Source organism: Parambassis ranga, chromosome 21, assembly GCF_900634625.1.
Source record: "Parambassis ranga chromosome 21, fParRan2.1, whole genome shotgun sequence".
NCBI classification, from domain to species: Eukaryota; Metazoa; Chordata; class Actinopteri; family Ambassidae; genus Parambassis; species Parambassis ranga.
In genome coordinates, this window is record NC_041041.1 from 9,001,829 (window position 1) to 9,024,406 (window position 22,578).

At 42.2% G+C, this 22,578-nt stretch overlaps 1 protein-coding gene across 1 annotated transcript in view; it reads right to left on the reverse strand.

Moving 5' to 3' along the window:
* The window catches only part of erbb4b (erb-b2 receptor tyrosine kinase 4b), a 240,689-nt gene extending 229,300 nt beyond the window's left edge, over positions 1-11,389 (reverse strand). The window contains exon 1 of the mRNA XM_028393608.1: positions 11,024-11,389. Within this exon, the coding sequence (XP_028249409.1) occupies positions 11,024-11,102 (79 nt within the window). The 5' untranslated portion in view covers positions 11,103-11,389. The remainder of the gene's footprint in view (positions 1-11,023) is intronic.
* Between the last annotated feature and the right edge of the window lie 11,189 nt (positions 11,390-22,578).

A 22,578-nucleotide genomic window follows, 5' to 3' on the forward strand; every position in this document is an offset into this window, starting at 1 on the left:
GGGTTAGCTACCGCCACCACAGGCTAGGATGAGCATTGGGTAATATGTGTAGTAATGCGTGCTAAGTGGTAGTTTTCCCAGTGACAGATCTGTTGAATGAAACGCACTCACCACATGCAATTGCAGGTTTTTATCCACAGCAGTTCACAATAACATGGTGACACTCTGGAAAGTCTCTACAGTAAATACTGCATTTCTCAGAGGCATATTGTTTTGGTATTTTTGACTAAGGAAAGTCACAATTTGTGTGTTTGTGATAAACAAAGACACCAACTGGCCAGGGTGCATTTTCATAGGTGCTGACCAATAAACTGTCTGACCCTTGGGACCGGCCCTATGTTTTCCCATTAAGCTACACTGACAGGTTGACATTTCCCAGGGTAGAGGGCTCTGATTCAGGTATGTTTTATTCATCCTATTGACTTCACATTGCTGCCAAGGCAGACAGAGAGCAAGAGCCTGAAGTGTGGTAGACGGCAGTGAGAAGGAGCAGCAGAAGATACCTGTTGTTGTTGTTGTTGTTGTTGTTGTTGTGTTTACTGCTCAGATAGCCAGACACAGCTCCGAGACAGCTGGGTGACACATACACAATATACTCATCACCATGCAGGCAGAGATCGGGAGATACTGCAAGCACCAAGAGGAGGAAACTGCCTATATATATATATATATAACGGAAAGACTTGAGGCAGGCAGGTATGGTGGAGATGCAGGAGTATATCCCTCAAGGAGGTTCGTGCTTTGCTGCCTAACGCCTTAAGCAACAGAGTAAAACCCAACTAAGCTTGCTTAATTTCCTCTCACTATTTCGGTATGTGTCCAAATTATCTTCTCGTTCCTCACAGCAAAACCTATAACGATCACCTGAGTGGGTGAAACTGAAAAGCCGTAGGCACATTCACATGGATGCATTTCCATGGCGTTTCATCCTCACTTATCAATAGTATTTTGACCATTTTATGCAGCATTGCCTCCCTGTCTCTAGTGCCCTGTTCACACTGTGCAGAAAACACAGCTAACACCTATTAACATTTGGCTTTTTCCCTTGTATAGGTACAGGTCATGGCTGTGCTTCTAAGGCGAGTCCATTTTCCTGTATTGTAATCTACAGAAAAAGCAAGAGTTTTTCTAAATAACAAATCACATACGGAAACATTCACCTTCTAAACCTAACCAAACAAAAAAATATTTTAATTGGATGATTTTGTACATCAGAAACTTCAGCAGAAATGGCCTTGAGCCTGGCTTTCTTTTTTGAATACAACTCAGTTTGCTGTATGCTTAATATTCTGTCTAGGGTCTAAAGAGTACAATTTGGTTTAATTAATTCTTCTGACAGATGGCTGAAATACTCAGAATTCATCAAAACTTCTCAGAGTTTCAGAGTTAAAAGATTTTGTGAATTGCTATAGACTATAATTAAGTGAAGTTAGAAGAGCCTCATCTTCGAAGAGTTTTATCTTAAATTCCATAATTTTCACTGTGGCTAAAAAAAAAATTGGAACCCTTAATCTACTTTGATTTATATTTATAATACAATACATTTTGAATGTATTTTGTTTATATAAACAAAATAAAACACCTCTAGTGTATCCATTTTGAGGAATATTTGGATATATTTAACCCAGGTATGTGCAGACGAGTGCAAGTGCTGCCCTCATCTCCAGGCAAGTCACGTGGGGCTGGGAGCCAGGACCTTCGGCGACAAAGCACTTGGAGCTGAGAGACACTGTGGGCCTTGTTACCGCTTTGCTGGCTCCATGTCAAGTGGGTGTTTGCTTACTGGGAGGACCGGGGACCCCCGTGGAGGGGAGAGCAGGGGAGCCTACGCTCAAAATCAACAAGACGACACCTGGACTTACTGTACGCACATATTTATGACCAGACGTGGCTAAGGTCTAAATCAACACAGCACAGCTCGGAGTCATTCAAGGCTGTGATTAATTAAATACGTGGATCATTTAGATAATGCTAAGGATTTCTAAACCATTAAAAAACATGACAGGATATTAATGAATGCCATTACCATGTTGCACATTTGATTAGTAGAAAAGCATCAGATGAGATGAGGTGTACCATTTTAGGAAAATGCCTCCTCGCCCTAACAACCCAAGCAAAGCATGATGGTCCACAGCGTCAAGTAAGCCTTCTTTCCCTTTCTTTGTCTTCTACCCTCCCCATCTGCCTCCTCGATAAGTCTCACCAGTGTCCTTGCTTACGCCCTCGGGTGAACCAGGCCATGTCAAACCTGAATCCATCAATCACTCAGCACCAGCCATGGGAAGAAAGAGGGGATGGGGAAAGGCAGACACGCAGGGGTGAGAGCAGGGAAGCAGAGGGAGGGGAGGCTGAGGTGAAGCATGGCCCCTAGTCCACCCTCTCTCACCTTATTTCCTTCCCCGTCTCTCTCCCTTTTACACCCTGAAGAAACTCAGACTTTTACAGAGCTCAGAGTCAGCTGTCAGGTCACAAGAGGCACTCTCAACTGATTCTAATCAAGAGGTTCACAGACCTAAACACATGTTGGAGGAGAAGAGAGGAAAGGAGAGGCAAGGGGACAAGGGAGATGAGCACAGTACAGAGGACAAGGAGGAGGAAATGGCAATGGAGGTGACGAAGCTATGGGTGAGCCTTTCAGCAGGTTCTGTGTGTGTGTGTGCATGTGTCCTGCAGAATAAAGTGTCCCTGTCAGAGCCCCAGCATCCCTCCTGGACCACTTCTGATTAATCGTCCATCCAGCTCCTGTGATAGCGACTACTTTAACCAAGACTCCCGAGACACTCACCCATGTCCCATCCCCCACCAAAAGACACCTCTCTTCCCATGTACGCAGCAGCCTGGCTGCCCTTCTCTGGCTAAAATTAGGAGAATTTTTTCCTCTCTTTCAAACCCCCCCACCCCTTCTTTTTTTTTGTCTCTCTGCTACAAATAATCTTACCTCAGCACCCCATTCACCTTGCCATCGGGGGATAATGTCTCTCAGTGGGAGAGAGGGTTTTAGAACAAAGGCAAGGGGGGGCTGAAAACAGCATGATATGCAGCATGTCCCGTCCCCCCCACCTCTCCCCTTGTGTGTTTACACGTGCTCTGGTGACTGGCTGAGATAAAGCACCCCTGTCTCAGGTAAACAGTCTAGCACAGCAGGCCAAAATGGCAGGGTTGACTTTGGACCCACATTACACTTAGTCAGCTCCTCTCACATTTGATATACACTCCTACACTATACACACATGCACAATGTGAGGTTCACCGTCACCGTTCTCTAATGTCTGAAGTCATTTTTGGTCCAAATTTAACCCATAAACTCACATAAAGCTTTTCTACACTATGAATAACAACTGTCATACTCAGCATTGTCCCTTTATTTTTCCCCTCCTCTCTTTCTGCCAGGCTGCAGAACCATAGCATCCATCCGGATGGCTATAGAGCCAACCCCCAAAAGCAGCCAAGGTCAATTGCCTTTCCTGCTCCTCTCATCTTGTGCTTTATGTACCTTCACATCCAGGGAAAAAAGAGCTGCGCTATTTCTGCTCTGCTGCAAGGTGACTGCTGCTTCACACCAGCAACAGCCGCTGTTAAATGCAGGGACGGGAAGAGCAGCAAACATTTCGTTTGAGGTCTGATTTTAAAAGGTAAATCTATATCTAAATCATTTACATAAAAGTTCCATTTTTAGGAGGAGCCTTTCATGTGTTCAGGGTTTTGATCTTGTTCTGAAAGCCTGAATAATCAAAAGGTCTCGATAGGTGAATGAACCTTTGGCTGATGTTAAGAGGCATAAATGGCCATAATGTGGGCTTTGAAAGCACTGCTGATCAATACTAACAACCCAATGATTTCTCAAGCAAGCAGAGAGATTCCTGTATTTTCTTCTTCTTCATGCTCTCCGTTTTAGAAAATGAATCAATATTCCAGTATAAAACTGATCCTCCAGTGTTCACACAGAACTCCCAGTACTCATTTTGTAAGTCAAAACAGCACTGCACTGATAAATATGAATACATTAAACCAGGCTATGATATATATTGTGTAAAATAAATGAAATATTTGACAGGTTGGGAATTAAAGGCTGAAAAAGCAAAACTAAATGTTGCTTTGACTGTGGTACATTTGTTTTTCCTTCTCTACATCAGTGATGAACTATTTGCCTAATATTGCAACTTGCTTCTCAGCTAGAATTTACATTTTTTCTTTATTATTCTCTGGTAATCATGAAATATTAATGCAGATTATCAGTGGATTTGTCTCTTGTGCGATGTCTGCCTGGTAAAGCCAGGCTTATTTCACAGGGTTATACTAGCGCCGTCATTTTTTGCATAGCATGTTTGGTGCAGCCATTTTTCATCCTTGCATAGACAAATGCTTTTTCCAGTGAAGTCTGAATATCTGCCTCTCTCTCTCTTGCTCCCAGATGTCTCCTTACAGCTGCCATGACTGACTGCAAACTCATTTATTACAGGTCACAAACGGCAAGTGCTTCATTTAAAAGGACACCCCCACCCACTACACACACACATCCACCCACCCTCCAGCACAAGTGAAAAATCGACCTGCAAGAATAGCATACAGGGCACGCTGCTCCATTAGCGCTAAACGGAGGCCAGCAGCGCCCGAAAGATGGGGACAGGGTTTGAGCGGTGGGGGTTTGAAACAGGAAGACATCTGAGTTTAGTGACATCTCATACTGTGCAGAAATACATCCTCTAAAATCATACTTTGTTGTTCATCGGCATGAATCAGATGGGAGCTGTTGCTAGTGTGCAGATTTAGTGGACAAGGTGGTATTTTGTATGTTTTTAAAAAGTCTTGAACCACATCCCAAGTCTGTTTCATATTTATTCAGGCACACAAATCACCAAATCAAGACTTTGCATGAAGCATGCATTCCACCGGCCATATCCGATATCACTCAAAGCCGTCTGTAATTACTTTATACACGCAGATTAGCTATGAATATTTTAGAAGGGGATTACTAAAAGAGGAAAGAGACAGAGAAGGAGAGAGTGGAGAGAAATCAGCTTTTAACACACGCCCACATGCAGAACTGCATGAAAAGCTCGTTTGAAGGTGGAGCTACTCTTTCATGCCCAAGTTGTCAGCCTATTATCATCCTTTCATATGTTTGCCACCATTATTAACTGTGAGCGGGAATAGAAAAATAACACAAAAAAGTGAGAATAAAACACATCACTCCAATATGTCAGGCTGTCTCTTCAGAGGGAGAAAAAAAGCATGGCAGACCAAGTCTTATCGTCGGACTCTCATTCTAAAACGTGGTGGTAATGAGTGTGTCTTAACAAAGATTAGCCATAATTTCCATTGTCATTTTAATGCTCCCACATTATGTGGAGGCTTACAAAGCCACAGATGAAGGCAGAGGGTGGGCGGAGGAAGACGAACAAGCAGACACTGGAACAGAGAGAGAGTCTCTGGGGCTTGGTTAGTCTGTCAGTCACCCTCTATCCCTCCAACCATGCATCCGCACACACACTGACTGTCACCGCACACAAACACACAGTGTATGTGTGTGTTTTCCACACCCTTTGTCACCGCATTTTGAAACCTCAAAATGTGGTTGTCAAAAGGGTCGAAGCCTGACAGCCTCCTGCAGTCCTCCAGGAGGATGCAGAGGACGGACAGGCTTATTGTTAGATGAGAAGCAGCAACAACAAAAGGGATCAAAAGTCTCACACACTGACAGACATGCATGTTGCGTTCAGACTCCCGACATCTACATTGTTTAGTGAACACAGGACTGAGGCGTCCAAGGGCCTGCATCTCACACACTTCTTGCCTTATACTTCAGAGTGATGGCCCAGGGTGAAGGCGGTAAGAGAGCGTGGGCATGTGTGTGCGAGTGTGTGGGAGTGAGTCTTGGAGTGTGTGCATCAATGTGTGATGCACACTGGCACCAGGCTGTACTGACAACTTTATGTGGATCCAATTAAAAATAATCTACTAAAGAACGTTATGTAAATATTGCAAACTTTGTCTGAATGTTAAATGTAAGAATGATGCAACAACACTTCGACTGATATCTTGGAAAAATACACACATAAGACAGACAAAAAAATCTCTAGGCTGCTGTTTAATACGTTTTTTTGCTGTTTTTAGGTATTTTCATAAAGTGAACACACACTTGAAATCTACCATCACCTGACACCGCACAGCTTAGAGATCACTACTACAACAACACATCATAACACTAACCTGTCTCACAATGATCTAATCCCAGCTCATACTTCTAGCAAACAGCCAACATGATAATCTGATGGATCCCTGCTGCAGGGACCAGCCCAGCAGGTATATGCACCACCTGATGCAGGTGGGCGTGGGCAGGGAAAGTGTCATTGCAGAAGCATGTAAGAAGACAACACAAAATGTCAGCAGATCTGCAGCATAATGGACCAACATGTTATGCTATGTTTGTGTTCAAAAAACATATGATCATATCAGCAGATATCATGGGACTAATACAAGGGGCAGTGGAAGGGTATCCAAAGTGGGAGAGTCTGAGGTTCACGTCTCTGAACAACGCCAGCTGTTCTGCTTTTGCAGGTTAACTTTCATTTTTAATCACAGCTGGATTTGGCATTAAAACGGTATTGGTTAGGATTAACAAAACTGTGTAAGGGGTTAATTAAAGATCATCTTAAAACACACAAATTCCTAACATTAAACACATTTTACAAGAAAAACTGCACCCGCGCCGTCACCAGTTTCAGCAGCCATGGGGACGACTCCCTGCCCCCACAAACACATAGAGATGCAGCCAGAGAAACACACTCACACGTTCAGTTTTTAAAGACTGAAACATCGACCTCATGTTACGTTTTCATGGCGAGGCCATTCTGTTTAAAAATTTGACATCACTGTTAAATATTTTAAACGTCTTTAACAACCAATCTCTGAAACAGGTTAAGCCTCAGCAGAGATTTTTTTTTGAATGACACTTGTCAGCACTGTGCCTGACACTGCATCATGTAGCCGTTTGTTGGAGAGTTGTTTGTGTTGATCTCACTGTAACATACTGAAGCAGCAGAAAAACAACAGAGATATTCTAAGCTTTTGTTTTTGTCCTGCAAGCTCTTTTTGGTGGTCTTAAACGCAGACTTACCATCCTAATTAAAGCGCAGCTGATTGATTTCCTCGCTTTTAAAAATGAGTCCTCAATCTGTCTAAACTAGCTGTAGCATGCCGTCAAAGATATCAAGCAGGACCTTGCTCATGTTTGTTGCAACTCCTTCTTAATGAAGGATTTTGGTTGCTGTGTATAAAGCACTCTGGGCCAGGGTTGCACTGAGGCCATCAGTATTTCTATTTCTCTCTCTTGCTGCCTTTCATTCTCCGTCTCTAACACACACACACAAAAACGCAAAGCCTGCTCAATTTACAGCAAGCAATGAGGGGAAGCCATAAAAGCAGAGAAACACAGAGGGAGCGTGCCGTAAACAGGAAGCAGGCATTCAATTTTCAACACACCTTATCAAATCTGCAGTAATCTAATTGCTTGTAAGCCAAAGCTTCAAACACAGAATTTGAATTTTAAATACACATGTGATAAACAGCTGGTCAAATTAAGCATGTACAGACATGGGCGAAGCTCCAATCCAATTACGACATCCTTCACTAAAAGGGACATTTAATAGCTGAGCTGACAATGATACATGGCGAAAAACACATGCACATGTATGGTGCATTCATAACTGCCGGTGATAAATGAGGCTGCAGGGTTTGTAAAGGTCACAGAGGATATGATCCAATCATTTCTGTCGACTGCAGTCTGTTTACGAGCTTATCAACAAGACAAAACTGCAAAACAATGTTTGCAGCTATATCATCAGAAAACAAATCTCAGAAATCTAAAAAAAGCATTTTTAAACATTCTTCATGGTGGTAATTAAAGAATATTAGAGTAGCATAATTAAGACAATGAGACAAAAAAGGGAAACACTGTTGTAATGTTTCAAAGACTTTCTAAAAAATATGTTTTTTGCCCTTGTGTTCTTTGGATAATTTTAACCATTTAAATGCACAATGCTAAAAGACTTAGGAGCAAATTATATTAGCTTGAAGAATTTTCTTCACAGTGGATTGATGGCCTTATGCTGCTCCTCATCTCTCACCCGGGCTGAGACAGATGGGACAAAAGCACAGAGGTTCACATTCAACAAATGGAAGTGGATCACCACCTAATCAAAGGCTGCCATTCTTCTAATAAAAAGGCCTGGTGGTGGTAGAGGGTCAGAGCTCCTTTAACAGGCGACAGCAGATATGACTGTAAGAGAGGGCTTTGTGGCCGAGCTGAGCTGTGTGGGCTGCTAAATGTGACACCATTCTTTCCCTATGCTTCATACTTGAGAAGTGTACAGTACAAGAAGTGCCAGACTGCTTACCGAGAGCACAAAAACTTGAAAAAAAAAGAAAAGAAAGAAATAACACTGTCGTATCTCTCTGTTCCTGCCGGGTCTCTCCCTGTGCCTCGCTCAAAGCCTTGTAAACATTTTGATATACTATGAACTCACATCAGCTGCACACTGAGATGGCAGCACTGTCAATTTCACTCCAATAACCTGTGGTTGCTGCTATGAGATAAAAGGTGTAGTACAGGCTGCAGCCACCACTCAGACTTTGAATTAGAAAAGAAACTGCTCTTGGCCGTAAGATAGGATCATCTATAGATGTCATCAGGGGAAGAAAACACACACACACACACACACAGTTACATTCAACAGATGAGTACTGCACTCCTGTGCAAAGAATATATGAATATTCATAAACACAGATAGAGTTTTGAAATGTAGCCATATGGTTCAGAGTCAGCAGCTGTATGCGTTCCCCAGCTCCCACAGCTTCAGTGTATAGCTGCAGTCAAATGAAGAGGAGAGCGAGGACTCACCGGGACACACACTCAGGCTGCTGCAGCCACGCACGCTGCCATCTAAAAACTAATTACCTCCAGTTTACCTGGAGATTTTCACATTTTGAACAAACTAGATAGAGACGCTGACGTTTGTAACTGAAATGTTAACAGAAATCGTTGTTTGTGTTTATTTAGCCTCACTACTTATTTAAAGGAGAGGTAAACAACTGGCACGGAAGAACCGTGCACGCGCTCCCGGTTTTACGTTATACTACGTGCCAATCTACAGTGAAGCGATTCCAAGACGCACAGACAACTCGTTCGCGCGTAAAAGCGCACACCAGCACTCTCTGGCGCAAACATCCATCACTTTGCATTTTCTTTTCTCAGACACATATTGTGCGCGTCTCCTCGCGTCCCTTTGAACTTACAAATACATTTACACGATTTGAAGCTTTGCAGTGTCACACTGAGCTTCACCTTAAACTGTATCCATCAATGAAACACAAGTGCGCGTGTGAAGCCTTTTTTGTGTGCGTTTTCCTGATTGCTCGGATGCGTGGTTTATTTGGAGAGGCACTGAAAGATACGTTCATTAAAATAAACATTTTAAACAAAAAGCAAAAAGAAAAAAGGAGTCAGGAATTTTGTCTGTTAACGCGAAAAGACATTCGGGTCCGTTGCAGGCTCTACTGGACGTGCATGTTTAGGGTTACAGGTCTGGATTTTATGTGCAAAAAATGCACATATTTCATTAAAATTAGCCGTGCCAGCTGAGATGGTCTGAAATGTTCCTCTTCCTGTAAGATGTAACGTTCAAAATAAATAGCCTCGCACAGAGCGGCCAAGTGCAGATTAATTCCACACTGATTGATCTTAAATCAAATACAGGCTACACGTGGTGCTGTTTGCACACATATTAACTTGTAAACAATGATTTACATGTGGCCAAAAAAAGGAAAAAGGAGATCGTGTGTGCGCGTAATGGTCCGTGCGTGTGTCCTTGCAGCCGATACTTCCAGGCGTAGTCCTGCCTAAAGGTGTTTACGCATGGCAGTGATGATATGGTTTTACCTTTACCTATCTCCAATCTCCCTGTGACACAAACACCACAAACACACAGCGCTGACTGAACCTGTGCCTCCCAGTGCGTAAAGAGCGCCCCTGCACTGTACAAACAGTACTGCCACTGAGTGTGGAACTCCTGCGCGCTGCAACACCGGGTAAAGACACACAGGCTCCCTGAGGGTGCGCGCTATAAAATGAGGAATAATGTAATTTCACGGTAATCCGCTTTGCTTTTATCCCGATTACTCAATGCATATGGATGAATGTTCACCACTGTTATCACCGTTTGCACAGGTGAGAGAGTTACACGGATCAATACTGAAACACAAAGACGTCACACTGCTCCCAAACAGAACCCCAAGCATGACTTTTAACTGAAAGTAGTTTGAAGAAACGCGTTTTGATCGACAATGCCCGCTGAGCGCAAAGCTTTTTAAAAACAACCCACTTTCCTACAAACAGAATAGATTCAAAGGATTATCAGAGGTTCTAACTTACACCATGACAATCACTGATCTTTTAAATTATTATAGAAAAAGGGGCTAAAGCAACTTTGGAAGCACTGGATAGCCTGTCTACCCACAGGAGGGGAGGACAAGCGCACAGTAGCCTGTTGTAAAACGAGGCTGTCACTCCTCTGTGTATGTCTAAGTACACTGTGTAAAGGACACGTGTGATGGACATCAAATGCTCTCCTTTCTCTCCAAATTCAACAGTGCTGCTCTGTGTGAGAAGGACACGGAGCGACTGACTCGCTTTGATTCATCAGATGTACTGCTACAAGCTGCCATCTGCTCCAACCAACACCTGTGTTTCAGCACAACAGTGCGTCATCCCATTTTCTCCACAATGTTGTGCGAGTTCCTTTGGTCAAACATTACAATCTGACTCCGACTTGATGAAATGAGCAATATTCACAGACTGGATGAGTCAAACACGCACAGCTCAACATGCGTAACAAGGAACAATACAGATGGGGGGAAAGTATGCTCGGCGGATAGTTGCGCTGCGCTCAGCGCGCACTGACTGACCAGCTCCACGGACACACCAAAACTACGCACCGGGGGCAGCAGGCGGTTGGCATTCACTCACCTGATTGTGAAGAACTGAACCCAAACAAGAGGCAAGTCAGGAGAAAACCGGAGCAACACAGGGCAGTCGTTGGATTCATTGTTGTGCTTAGCAAGTATCTCCTTTAAATTCACATGTCCAGCAGCGTATGCTTCCTTGAATCAGCCAGAGAAGATGAACCGTTTGCGTTTGACGCCTCTTCAGCGTGCGAGTTTTGGGGGACTTTGGTTGCTTTTGACCAAGTTTACAGTTTGTCCGACTGTCCTTTACGTTCGCGTCTCTGCGCCCTCGGGCCTTTTTTTTGACTGTCGTGAAAGCAGAAATATTCGAATATTAGTTTCCAACGCACGCACTGAAAAGCTTGTCTAAATAGTGTAAAGCAGTACTCATGCCATTACTCCCCGACTTGGATACAGTATGCAGCTGCAGACTCGCATTCTTCAGACACACCTCCGATGTTCTACAGCTCCTCCTACAAGGGGCTCTGATTGGCACAAGCGCCCGACGATCACGCCAAACCCCGCCAGCCACAACTTCATACGCGATGCCATTGGCTGACGCAAGATGCCAAAACCTACTTAATTTGTGCGTCGGCTCTATTGCACCTGTCACACTGAACGCAGCACGGATAAATTCTGCCAGAGGGATTTACAGGAGTACTATGTAAAACACAAGCAAATACGCTTAAAGACACACATGAAACATCCTACTCCATACTCAGCTGTCAGCACTACACTTGTAGTGAGAGTGCAATTCCATCCCAGGTTTACAACCAATCACATTGTATGGGAAACAAACCCTAAAACAGATGCTCCTGTATTCTTTTGCAACATAAGCATGATCAGGCAAAATCATAACCCAGCATATTATTCCTCATGCTGCATCTTAAGGAAACACTTTTCTCCAGTTATCAGACCACATTACTGTGGAATGTAATATCTCTGCACATCCAGGGTGATCTTTTTTTTTTACCCCACATGGTGTAAATGACACAAATAAAAGTCAAAAAGAACATTTAGATCGTGTTATTATTCTTCTCTCAGTGACTTTGCTGTGACAGAAAAATAACTAAGATAACAGGGCTACAGGAAACACTGTGACAAAAGGTTATTAACTTTCAACAGCTGCTGCCTACTTTGGCACTTTTATGTTTGAGGGGTGAACGCCTCCTGGAGTCACAATATGCCCACACATCTGGGCTGAAGTCATGCACTCTGACTGTTCCCCTCACCTTTTTGGAAGAAAACAAAAGTTACATTTAAGTGTTTAAAATGTATTTTATTAATTAACCTGTATTTATCTGGATATTAAAGTGCATTTAAATCATTTTTAAATGCATAAAACTATTCTCACACACCTATTTTAAGCATATATTGGCCGATCTCTCCTTTTTTGGCCGCACCTATGGCCATATGTGATCTTGCAACATTAAGCTGAAACACAAAGTTAGATCATATTTTAGTATGAGAACTACAAAGAAATGTGGGTTCCTTAAAAAGGACAACAGCACCATATTTATGCTCTTCTGATAGTGAGTGGTCATTAGCTTTATTATGACCAGAGGGGGCACTTTACCTTCCTTTTAATTGTCCATTACATCAAAGTATATGCCTGAGCAATAATCTACTGAGGCCCATAAACATCCTTCTTTTAGCTATAGGCAGGTCGCTCCTCCCCTGAGATTATTCAAGGATTTTGTTTGCTCTAACATGGAGGCATACTGCTCACCCACACACACACACACAGCCTGCTGCTGCTTCTGATACTAGAAAACTAAGCTGAACTTCCTTAATCCAAGTGTACTCGACACTTTTCTAAAATGGGATGCAGACAGTTTTCACTTTGAAGAAAGTCAAAAGGCCCTGTGATTTTTCAGCTTGGCTGCAGAATGAATAGTGCACTGAACTGTGAGGGGCACTTCTTGAACCTCTGCTGCAGTGTTGACCCTTCACCAGTGGGGGGCAGACCGTTTCTCACCATTTAGGTCACAGGACCAGCGGTGTGACACAGTTGGGGGTGGGCGATTCAAGCTGCCACCAACTAGTTTCATGACTCTCTGTTTGACATTGGCGTCCTATCACACAGAAGCTTTATTAAATATTCCTCAGCAGAAATGAGCTTTTAATATCACTGACACCGCAAATTTATTAAGAAATATGGAAAAATGAGATCTGGCAGCATGCTACGAGGAGATGCGTTACTCTAAATATCCCCCAAATGGCTGCCGTTTATCATTTTTAATACCAAAAATGCAATTTAGCGACGTTGTGTATTTTCATTATACATTATGCTTTAAGAGGCACCTTCTGACAGTATCAACCCTAATGCTGTCAATTAGGTAATTTATTCCTGGGATTATGAGCGGGAATGAGACGAGGTTTCATACGTTCTTCCAGGCGTCCCCCAGTGCCTGCTGTACAGCTAATCTAATACATAACCCCCTGATTTGTTTAATGGATGAGACTTTGCTGCTGCAAGAGGCACGCCAATAAAAGCCAGGCCCCTCCAGAGGCTATTGTGCCTCATAATGATGCCAGACACACAATGTGAGAGTTATGAAGCAATTTTTTATCATGCGGCACATTGTTTTGCTCTGTTGGTGCCGCGCAAGTAAAGGCAATCTTTCCCTGCAGCAGAGCCCTTCTCCCCCACACTTAGATAAACCTTCAGTATGATAAACGGTCCCAGCCACATGTTGCAGGGATGAAGGAAGTTTAGGAATGAAATGTGCTGATGATTTGCAAGTTAGACAACTCAGACTTTTCATTGACTCATTTTAATTAGGATTTCCTTGATGCCGTTTAGTAGTATTCCTAGAAAATGTCTGGAAGATACAATAAACACTTTTTGATGAACCTCACAACAACATACAGCTCTCACAAAGCCCTCGAATAAATGGATGGATGGATGGATGTTAGACAAATGATGGTTATAACCACACTCCACTCTCCAGACCATCACCTTTAGCCATCTAAACCACATGAGCAGGCCATGGCTTAAACATATAATGCAGGAAAACTCTCCCATCTACAGCAAGCATGTCAAAATCCATTTTACCAGTGAAGAAGGGCAGAACATTTTAAACATTGTGGGCAAAATGTCTTCCACAAACCTTCTAAACGTGCACATTCTAAGCATTGTAGATCTAATCAGATAGCTCTACTTTCTATTTTGATGAAACAGAAGCAACTCCAGCTTCCTCCCACATCCCGTTCTAAATTAGACTCTAGGATGACCATTGGTAGAAATAGCACTGTGAATGATTGCGTGTCTCTCTGTGTTAGCCCCGCAACAGACTGACGGCAGGCAAGGGCAAAAATGCATCCAAGTACAAGCTTGTGTTCAATACCCCGCCTCTCGCTCATTGACAACAGGGCTGGGCTGCAGCCCCCCCCTCCCACAGCTCTGTACAAAGCTGAACAGGACAAAGAAAGTTAAGAAAATAGATAGACGGATGGCTTGATGGAAATTAAAAGCATACATAAGTGACCTCTACATGCAGTAAAGTGTTCTTCATGTTAAGAACTGGATCTCAAATAGATAAAAGTCTCAGCTGAAAATAAACAGCATTCACCATGAAATACTTTCACTCTGAGCAGGACAAAAGTAACAGTTAAGTCATACGCATCTATACAAAGGGCCCTCTGATGGCAGACAGCACTGCAAGCTTCTGAGTGCATCTATCTCTTCTAAACAATAAGAACGAAAGAAGATGAATACTTCTTTCAAAATAAAAAACAAACCTTCAGTTTCTGAGTGGTGCCAGGGCTGCAAAAATGTCCAGGCATTTGTTATTGTCAAAACAAAATGGCTTGTTGAATAGATAATACTGTGGTTGTCTGAGAGAGGCAACGAGAGAGCTAAACGACTATCGCAACACCTCAGAGAATTTCAGTCCTTCTGGAAATCAATATCAGGACAGCTGCACGTATCCAACGCTGTGAAAGCTGATACAGCTTAATAAACATAGAAACTTACAAACACCCAAACCGCTCATCGTTCCCTCCCCCACTTATTTCATTAACAATCTGAAGCGTTTTTAGAAAACTATCAATCATCTTTAGATCAGATGTAGGTTTAGGGCAGATTCTCATTCCATAATGACAAGGACAAACAGCAATAATGAGAATTTTCAAGCGCAGATTACCATTGATCCTATCTGTGTCAGCTGACATCTCAGGCTGCAGGCTGCACGAGTCATACAAGGCAGTGCATAGATAAACAGTCATGACGCGTCATTTGACATGTTGACTGATAAAAATTCAATCAGTAAACACTCACATCTCCCCATTCCTCTTTACAGTTAACAACGTTAATAGCACTTTCTTCTTCATCATTTTATCATAATTCTTATTTTGAGTCAAAGATCATAAGGCTTAGATGCATGTTTGCTTGTCACTGAAGCCTTTTACTTGACTCACTGCTCTACTTCTCTCTCTTTGACACCAAGACACATTGCTAATGCGGTTAGCTAATGCAGTATGTAGTTTTCAAGACACAAATACATCACAACACAATGACACACAAAGATTTCAGGTGTAAAGTTGACTTTGTTTGGATTTCTGTGAACGTAATGTTGCCTCATCCACATGTTAGATGTGTGCCGTTATGCAAACCAGAGCCAACATGAAAATGTTTGTGCAACAAACTGGTCTGAATCATCACTGGAAGCTTCATATGATCCATTTATCACCAAACAAATATAAAGTCTGTGGAAATGGTGAGCCTGGGAGTGCTTTTATACACAGTTGTTTTAATTATCTCAAAAATAATTGTATCTGCGTCTGACAGATAACTCAATGTGATTCATTTTGCTCTGGTTTACACTTTTTAAGCTTAGTGACATTTCATTTCACTTTGGAGAAGCTTCTTACCTGTGCTGTTGTTCCTCCATGTTGTTTTTTAGGTGTCTGGGTCCAAACAGTCCCTCAAGCAACATGAACACTGTTTAAAGGTTCCGGGAGGTACCAAGTGTTTGATTGAGGAGGGGGGTGGATCATGCACTTTCCAGCTCCTTATTAAAATAATGTGACATTTAATGTCTTTGTTACCTAACACCATGCTTCTGAAATGTATCAATCAATTTTCTTTGTTTATCACTAATGCAGCACATCTTGTCTGTGGCAGTCATGTTTTTTTTCCACTTTCCAATTTAAAGGCCCGTGAACACACTGAAGTCAGACAGGTGCATTCTATAAATGTCTGCCAGTCAAGGTTAGTGCCTGTGCTGCTGCTGCGGTTGGCACCTTTTTCTGTTTGTTTGTCATGTTTTTGCTGCCTGTTCATTGATGGGAGGATAAACACCTGGTGGGTCTCCACCTCATCCCTGCCTGAAGCCCTTTTGCTTTAATCCAGCTGTTATTGGTTATGCTAAGAATGTGATCAATGTATTTTTATATAGAATTTAACCTGAGACCTGTGATACCTTCAAATAAAAGACACTTCAAATTACTGAATGACAGCAGTGGCCTTTTTTGTGTTAGTTCTTATGAGAACTGACCCAGCTTTGAGTTTAAAAAAGGTACAAAAGCTACAGATGACAAGCTGGATGCAGCAGCAAAGAGAAGTCTGAGGATGTTTACATCAGTGAAAGAGTCCAGCTGAGCATAAATCACTGAAAGAGCCCATTTCCCAGTGCAATCTATTCACATAGTCTCTCCGGAGAAAGAAGAAGCATCAGGGATTATTTGGTTTTTAAAGAAAACTTGTGTGCGCACATTCCTCAGTGTGTGTGTGTGTGTGTGTGTGTGTGTGTGTGTTCTTGTGTGTGTATGGTGACACTCTCATTTCACATTCTTTTTGCTGTCATCAGACTCATATGGTGGCAAAAGAGTCAACTGAATCTCCGACTGGCCCCACATGAGCCTGACTCAGTGAGCAATAAGCAGCGTTAGCGCATTACACACACATGATTACGTGGCCATTTCCTCAGTGAATGAGTCTCATCAGAAGTCACTGAAGAAGCCACTGAGTGTGTAATTGTTTCCCATTAGGGGAAATGTTGACTGCCATCGAGTCGCATCTCAGTGCAGAGTTTGCTGACGAATGCTCAGTGTCCACTAAGAGAAGTACATTCATTTTTTTAATGCTGTGGGTTATGATGGAATTTCTCACAAGCCCAAAACCACCAGATCAGTTAGAGGGTGAGGGTGACGTGTCATGTTGTTTTTGCACTGCAGGGCAGATGTGTGTAGATTCACTAAAATGACACCAGAACTTCAACATTATTGTATCAGTCATATTAATGCCTGCAGCACTAATGTGTCTGTAGCTCTGATGCAGTCTGAGTGTGACGGTAATGTGTTGTTGTGCTCTGTGTCCTTATTTGTATGCCATTACTGGAAGGTATGTATATATTTGTGTCACATCTCCATATAGTCTACTTTCGTTTCACCATCTGCAGCACCACACACACACACACACACACACAGCCAGCACTGCAGTGATGAATAATCGTTGGCATGTGCCCTTGTGAAGGTGTTGTAAATTGGATCGCTTACACTGCAAATTACGGGCCGGTCAAAAGTTCAAATGAGGCCAACCGTGTTAAGTGAGACCTGAGGATGAGGCGGAGAGAGGACTTTTCTCACGTTATTAATGCTGCCTTAGATGAGCTTTGCTGCTGAACTATTAAGCTGATGTATAGATGGGAGGAATAATCAGCTTGTAGTTTGGAGAGGGGTTTGCTTTACAATGCTGCCATCTTCAGGATGAAAATGAACATGCCATCATTGCCAATGTTGGAAAATTAGCTTGGAAAAGATGATGGAAAGTAATGAGGATGATACTGAGGAAATCAGAGCTTCTCTTTAGAGAAGACACATACATCAGAAACATGACGTTTTTGTTGTTTATTTTGCTGCTTTCAATGTACAAGACAAGTGTAAGGTTGCACCTCAATCCACACAAATGACAAAAGGTTGACAAAAAAGGATGAAATCAAATAAATTATTATAATTTTGTATTTGAACTTTATATTCAATAACTGAAAAAGCCATGCTGCTTTTGTTATGTTTCCCATATGTATTTCCAATAGCAGCAACACAGCACTGGATGGCAGTAAGAGCACACATCTGAACAATCCTGAACAGCATCGAGATGTCATTAGTGCTTTTGTGTGTGTGTGTGTGTGTGTATGAGACACAGATATAAAAAAGCTAAGCTCTCACAAAGCTCTGTAAAGCAGCAAACTTTGAGAGAAAAGATGTGGCGCAGTAAGAGTGACTGATCACAAAGATGGCAGGTGATAATAAGTCAAAGTTCTTTTCTGTAGGTCACACACAAAATCATTTTAGCTGACTACAGTTCAATAAAAACTCACTGCTTGAATGACCAGGACATGCTTCCTCCTTTCCAGAAGCTGTCAGGACATAATGAATACATCTCACTGTACAGCGGAGGGATACATGGCTGCTCATGTGAGGTGGCTCCATAAATACACTTTGTTACAGTATCTGTTCGTATGAACGAGATCAGTGAATGTTCCAGGGGTCACACACACAAATATATTATGAGAGCATACTGTCTGGCAACAATATGGCTTCACCACCACATTTAGGTGAAGAGTTTAATAGATTGAGAGCACTAAGACCATAATATTATTCTTATTATTGTCATTTTACTGACCTCAGATGACCCCAGAATGTGATTCAGTCTTGGTTTTTTATTAAGCTGTAACTTTCCTCTGTAGGTTACCCAGGCTTTATAAAGAGAATTAAAATGACGTGTCCTGTCCTTCTTTTTTTTTTTTTACGTCACGGTTTTTGTTTACTCTCTGCTCTATTTTCTCTGGAAGAGTCAGCCCAGTCAGACAGTGGCATTAACACTGCTGAAGAGTGTGTCAATCTTTCCATCTGAGTCTCCTCCACTTTTTTTTCTTGATCCAAGCTACCAAGAAAAGCAGCACTGACATTTGAGAAACAAAAACTAAAAAAGGTGAGAACCACACCAGAAGCACTTGACTCTTTTTCTCCCATTTCCTTCATTTGCAGTACGACCTGAATGTGTGAAATTGCCAAAGACTATTAAGCACTTTCTGCATTTACCAGCAATTAACAACAGCAAAAATCGCTGTAATTACTGTTATTTGATTAATGGTGGTATTTTGAGACCTTTTTTTCCATCTGCAGCCAGGTTTACCTTGACATGATGCTGATTTATACTATGTTATAGTGTTTTCACGTGAGAATTCAAGCACTTCATAATTAAAAGGTGAACAGCATTTCACTTTGAATAACTGCATAGTCCCAGCCTCTTCTCAGAAGTACAGTAAAGCCGAACACGTCAGCATCGTTTTTACAGAAACGACTGTGTGACACTGTTGATCCACGAGAAGCAAAGAATGCACCATTCACAATTTGATTTCACTTTGAGTAAAAAAAAAGAAAAAAAAAAAGAAACCTTCTCTGCAAATGTAGTGCTTTATAAAGATTAGTGAAGTTTGGAGGTTGATTGATGATAAAGTGCAGCAAAATACAAAAGAGCTGACATGCTGTGTGTTCCCCAGAAGCAGTGAGTGTGATGCAAGGAGGCCTGGCACTTTGTTTTTTGCACTTGCAGGTGTGTGATTGCCCTTTAACTTGTGACTGTTTGACTTGTGATTGTTTTATACAACATTTCTTCTCTTCACTCCCTTTCAGATCCCACCTCAGATCCCACCTCCAACAACACTGTAGTTGGAGGACACTCAAACTGAAAATGATTAAAAATATATATTTACAGTCCATGCACATCTATTTTTGGAAACACCACTGACATTTAGATTAGCCTGAATGCACCTCTGAACTGGTGAAACTTCCTCCTTTTTATTTGTCTGTGCAAAAGAAGAAGAAGAAGAAAGAGAGATCAGGTTTTGTGATCACATTTATTTCCTGTTTTCAGTTCAGCTCATTGCAGCTGTGTATCCATTTCTGTCAAACCACCAGGGTCTTGCATCCCTACATCCCAATTTCCTAAACCCCCCTAGCTGCCTGCTGCATAGCAGCCCTCACACTGCATGCTGCTTCCCTGTGTGGCTTTTCACAGTTCGAGTTGATCAGCAGGTGTGCGGTGTTTGATAAAGCCCCACTTTCTCTGTGTTTTCCTGTGTCAGATGCATTAATCCCTCTCCCTCACCCCGTCTCTAAGTTTCTCCATTGTTGTGTCTCTTTGTCTCTTTCCCATTCACCCTTCTCTCAGTCCGGCACCCTATGATGCATCTGATGATGCCACCTTTGTTCTCTCTCTCTCTCTCTTCAACTCTTCCTCTGGCTTTTCCCTAGTCAGCTGTGGCTGCACGTTATTATCTTTATCATGTTGTTCACCCTCAGCAGACATGGCTGCATGCAGCGGGTAAGCATAGGAAAGTGGAAGTTCCCCCCGCAGTCCTACTTCCTCCCCACATGAATATTGCGACCTCGCTCTTTTGAGACCACAAAACAGCCCCACATAGGCCTTTGCAGTGACACCAGGACTTCCTCACCCAAATGGTGTCTGCACAGAGAAAAAGTCAACTAGCAGCTTCATTTCCAGCTAACTGATCAGCAGAGCGTTCATCTCGTTTATGTTTGGATTTGCAATCCATGCTGCTGAACTTCAGCCAAAGTGGGTTGACACAGTCAAACCGCCCACGCCGGTGCAAAACCCTTAAACCAGCACTGCCCTGAGATTCTCAGGCTGCAACAGCACCCGGCCACCTCTTCCACCACTTCAGCTCCAATGTTTCAACACAGACGTTACACCAGTCACTGAGTTGCATTAGATCTTTTCCCAACATCTCACATTACAGCAAACATAACCACCACAGACTCTGATACTTAACTAGTTGCAAACTTCTAAAATATGGGTGTGTAACAGAAACTAACAAGGTGTGTGCATATGAGTGTGCCATGCATGCATATCTTTGCTGGTGTGTGTGTGTGTGTGAGAGAGATAGAGAGAGGGTTTAAAGGCCTGTCCAAACATCCACCACTACCTGGCAGGAAAAACTGGAATAGGACTTGTCACCAGTCTATTGCACAACCTTACTGAGGAGTCACACATTTGACTTAAAAAGATCTGGAACTGCTTTTGTAACCTGAAACCCAGAGTGCAGGCTGCACTGCTCAGACAAAGCCAACAGGGATTCTGAAGCCTTGGTTTGACTGTTTCTGTGCATTCAGCTTAATCAAAGGTAAAGCTTTAATAAAGCACGTATTGCGTTCACAGCTTTTTGACATACTGCTCACTGGCTGAATGTTTTGCTCAACGCTGTTAGACGGTTTGCTGTTAATTGGAGTGTACAGATTGTGCTCGTGTGTGTGTGTGGGCGTGGATGCCAGTAGTTTCCAATGCTTCAGACGCCTCCATGCAACTCTTATTATGTAACTGGATCTGCAGAATAAGTAGCATGGAACCTAACAGAGCCAGAGCCACAAATCTGCCTCAAATGTATGAAAAAACACACCAAAAAAAAAAAAAACTTTCTGAGGTTTTAATTAAGAAAGCATGACTTTCAAACATGCTGGCCCAAAATTGCACCTATAATCTTTTTCTTTAGTTTCCAAATAATTCAAAGTGTGAAATGACTGTCTGCCAGAGGAGCAGAGGGCAGGTGTTCCTCTCCTGCGCTGAAAGTATGACTCAAACAGAGATAAGATCGAGATGGGAACAAACAACTGACAGGCAGGTAAATAGAGGAATCTGAAGATGAAAAGATACAGTTTGGGGTCTGTTCAGGCTCAGTTTTGCTACCGCCTTCAGGTGGCTTTGATTTTGTGTGTGTTTGCTGTGTGTGTGTGTGTGTTAGTGTGCACAATATACAGATTAAAGAAGTAAGGTGGTTGAAGAAGGCTGCTCTGACATTTAGAGGCTTCCACGGGCTGTAGCGCCCACCTGTTCATACACAAAGACTGGGGAGGAACAAACAGCAGTCATTACATTGTAAACTAACACAACCCTGAACATTTCATTTTTTTTTAGAAATTGTTCTGTTCTGAGAGATTTTACGGATACAACACTTTCACCTGTTTTTAAGTAATAAATGATAAATAATAAGAATATAAATTGGATTTTTTTTAAAGCAATTTTCTTCACAACACACGTGAGTCTCATCTGTTGATCTCTGTGGTGTGTTAAAGTAAAAATACATATTTGATAAACACTGCATTGCCAGCTGCTTTGTGTCAGCAGCGGTGCACATGACTGATTGCTATCTGAACTAAGCTTTATCAGCAGACTGCCTCCCTAACCCTCAGCAACCAGGGCTTAATTATTTTACACTTTTTATCTTTTTTTATGATACAAATTGACCTAATACAGCTTTAACTTGAAATATGTCTAAACTGTACATTTCTGAGAATTGTTTGAATTTGAATTGAAGTCACAGATGATAAAATATTCTGCAAGTTCGGTTCCCCTGGGCGGATAACGCCACACTTTTTAAAGTAAATTCTCCACAGAGTCACTAATTCTCCTGATGATCAGTTCACTGCTGCACACCTCAATCTGTGATTGCATCATTTAAATTCCAGCAGGACTGGGGTTTGTTTTTTCTTTTTCACAATTATCTCTGAAATGACAGAATTAAACTCAGACATGTTTCACTCCTTTATACTCAT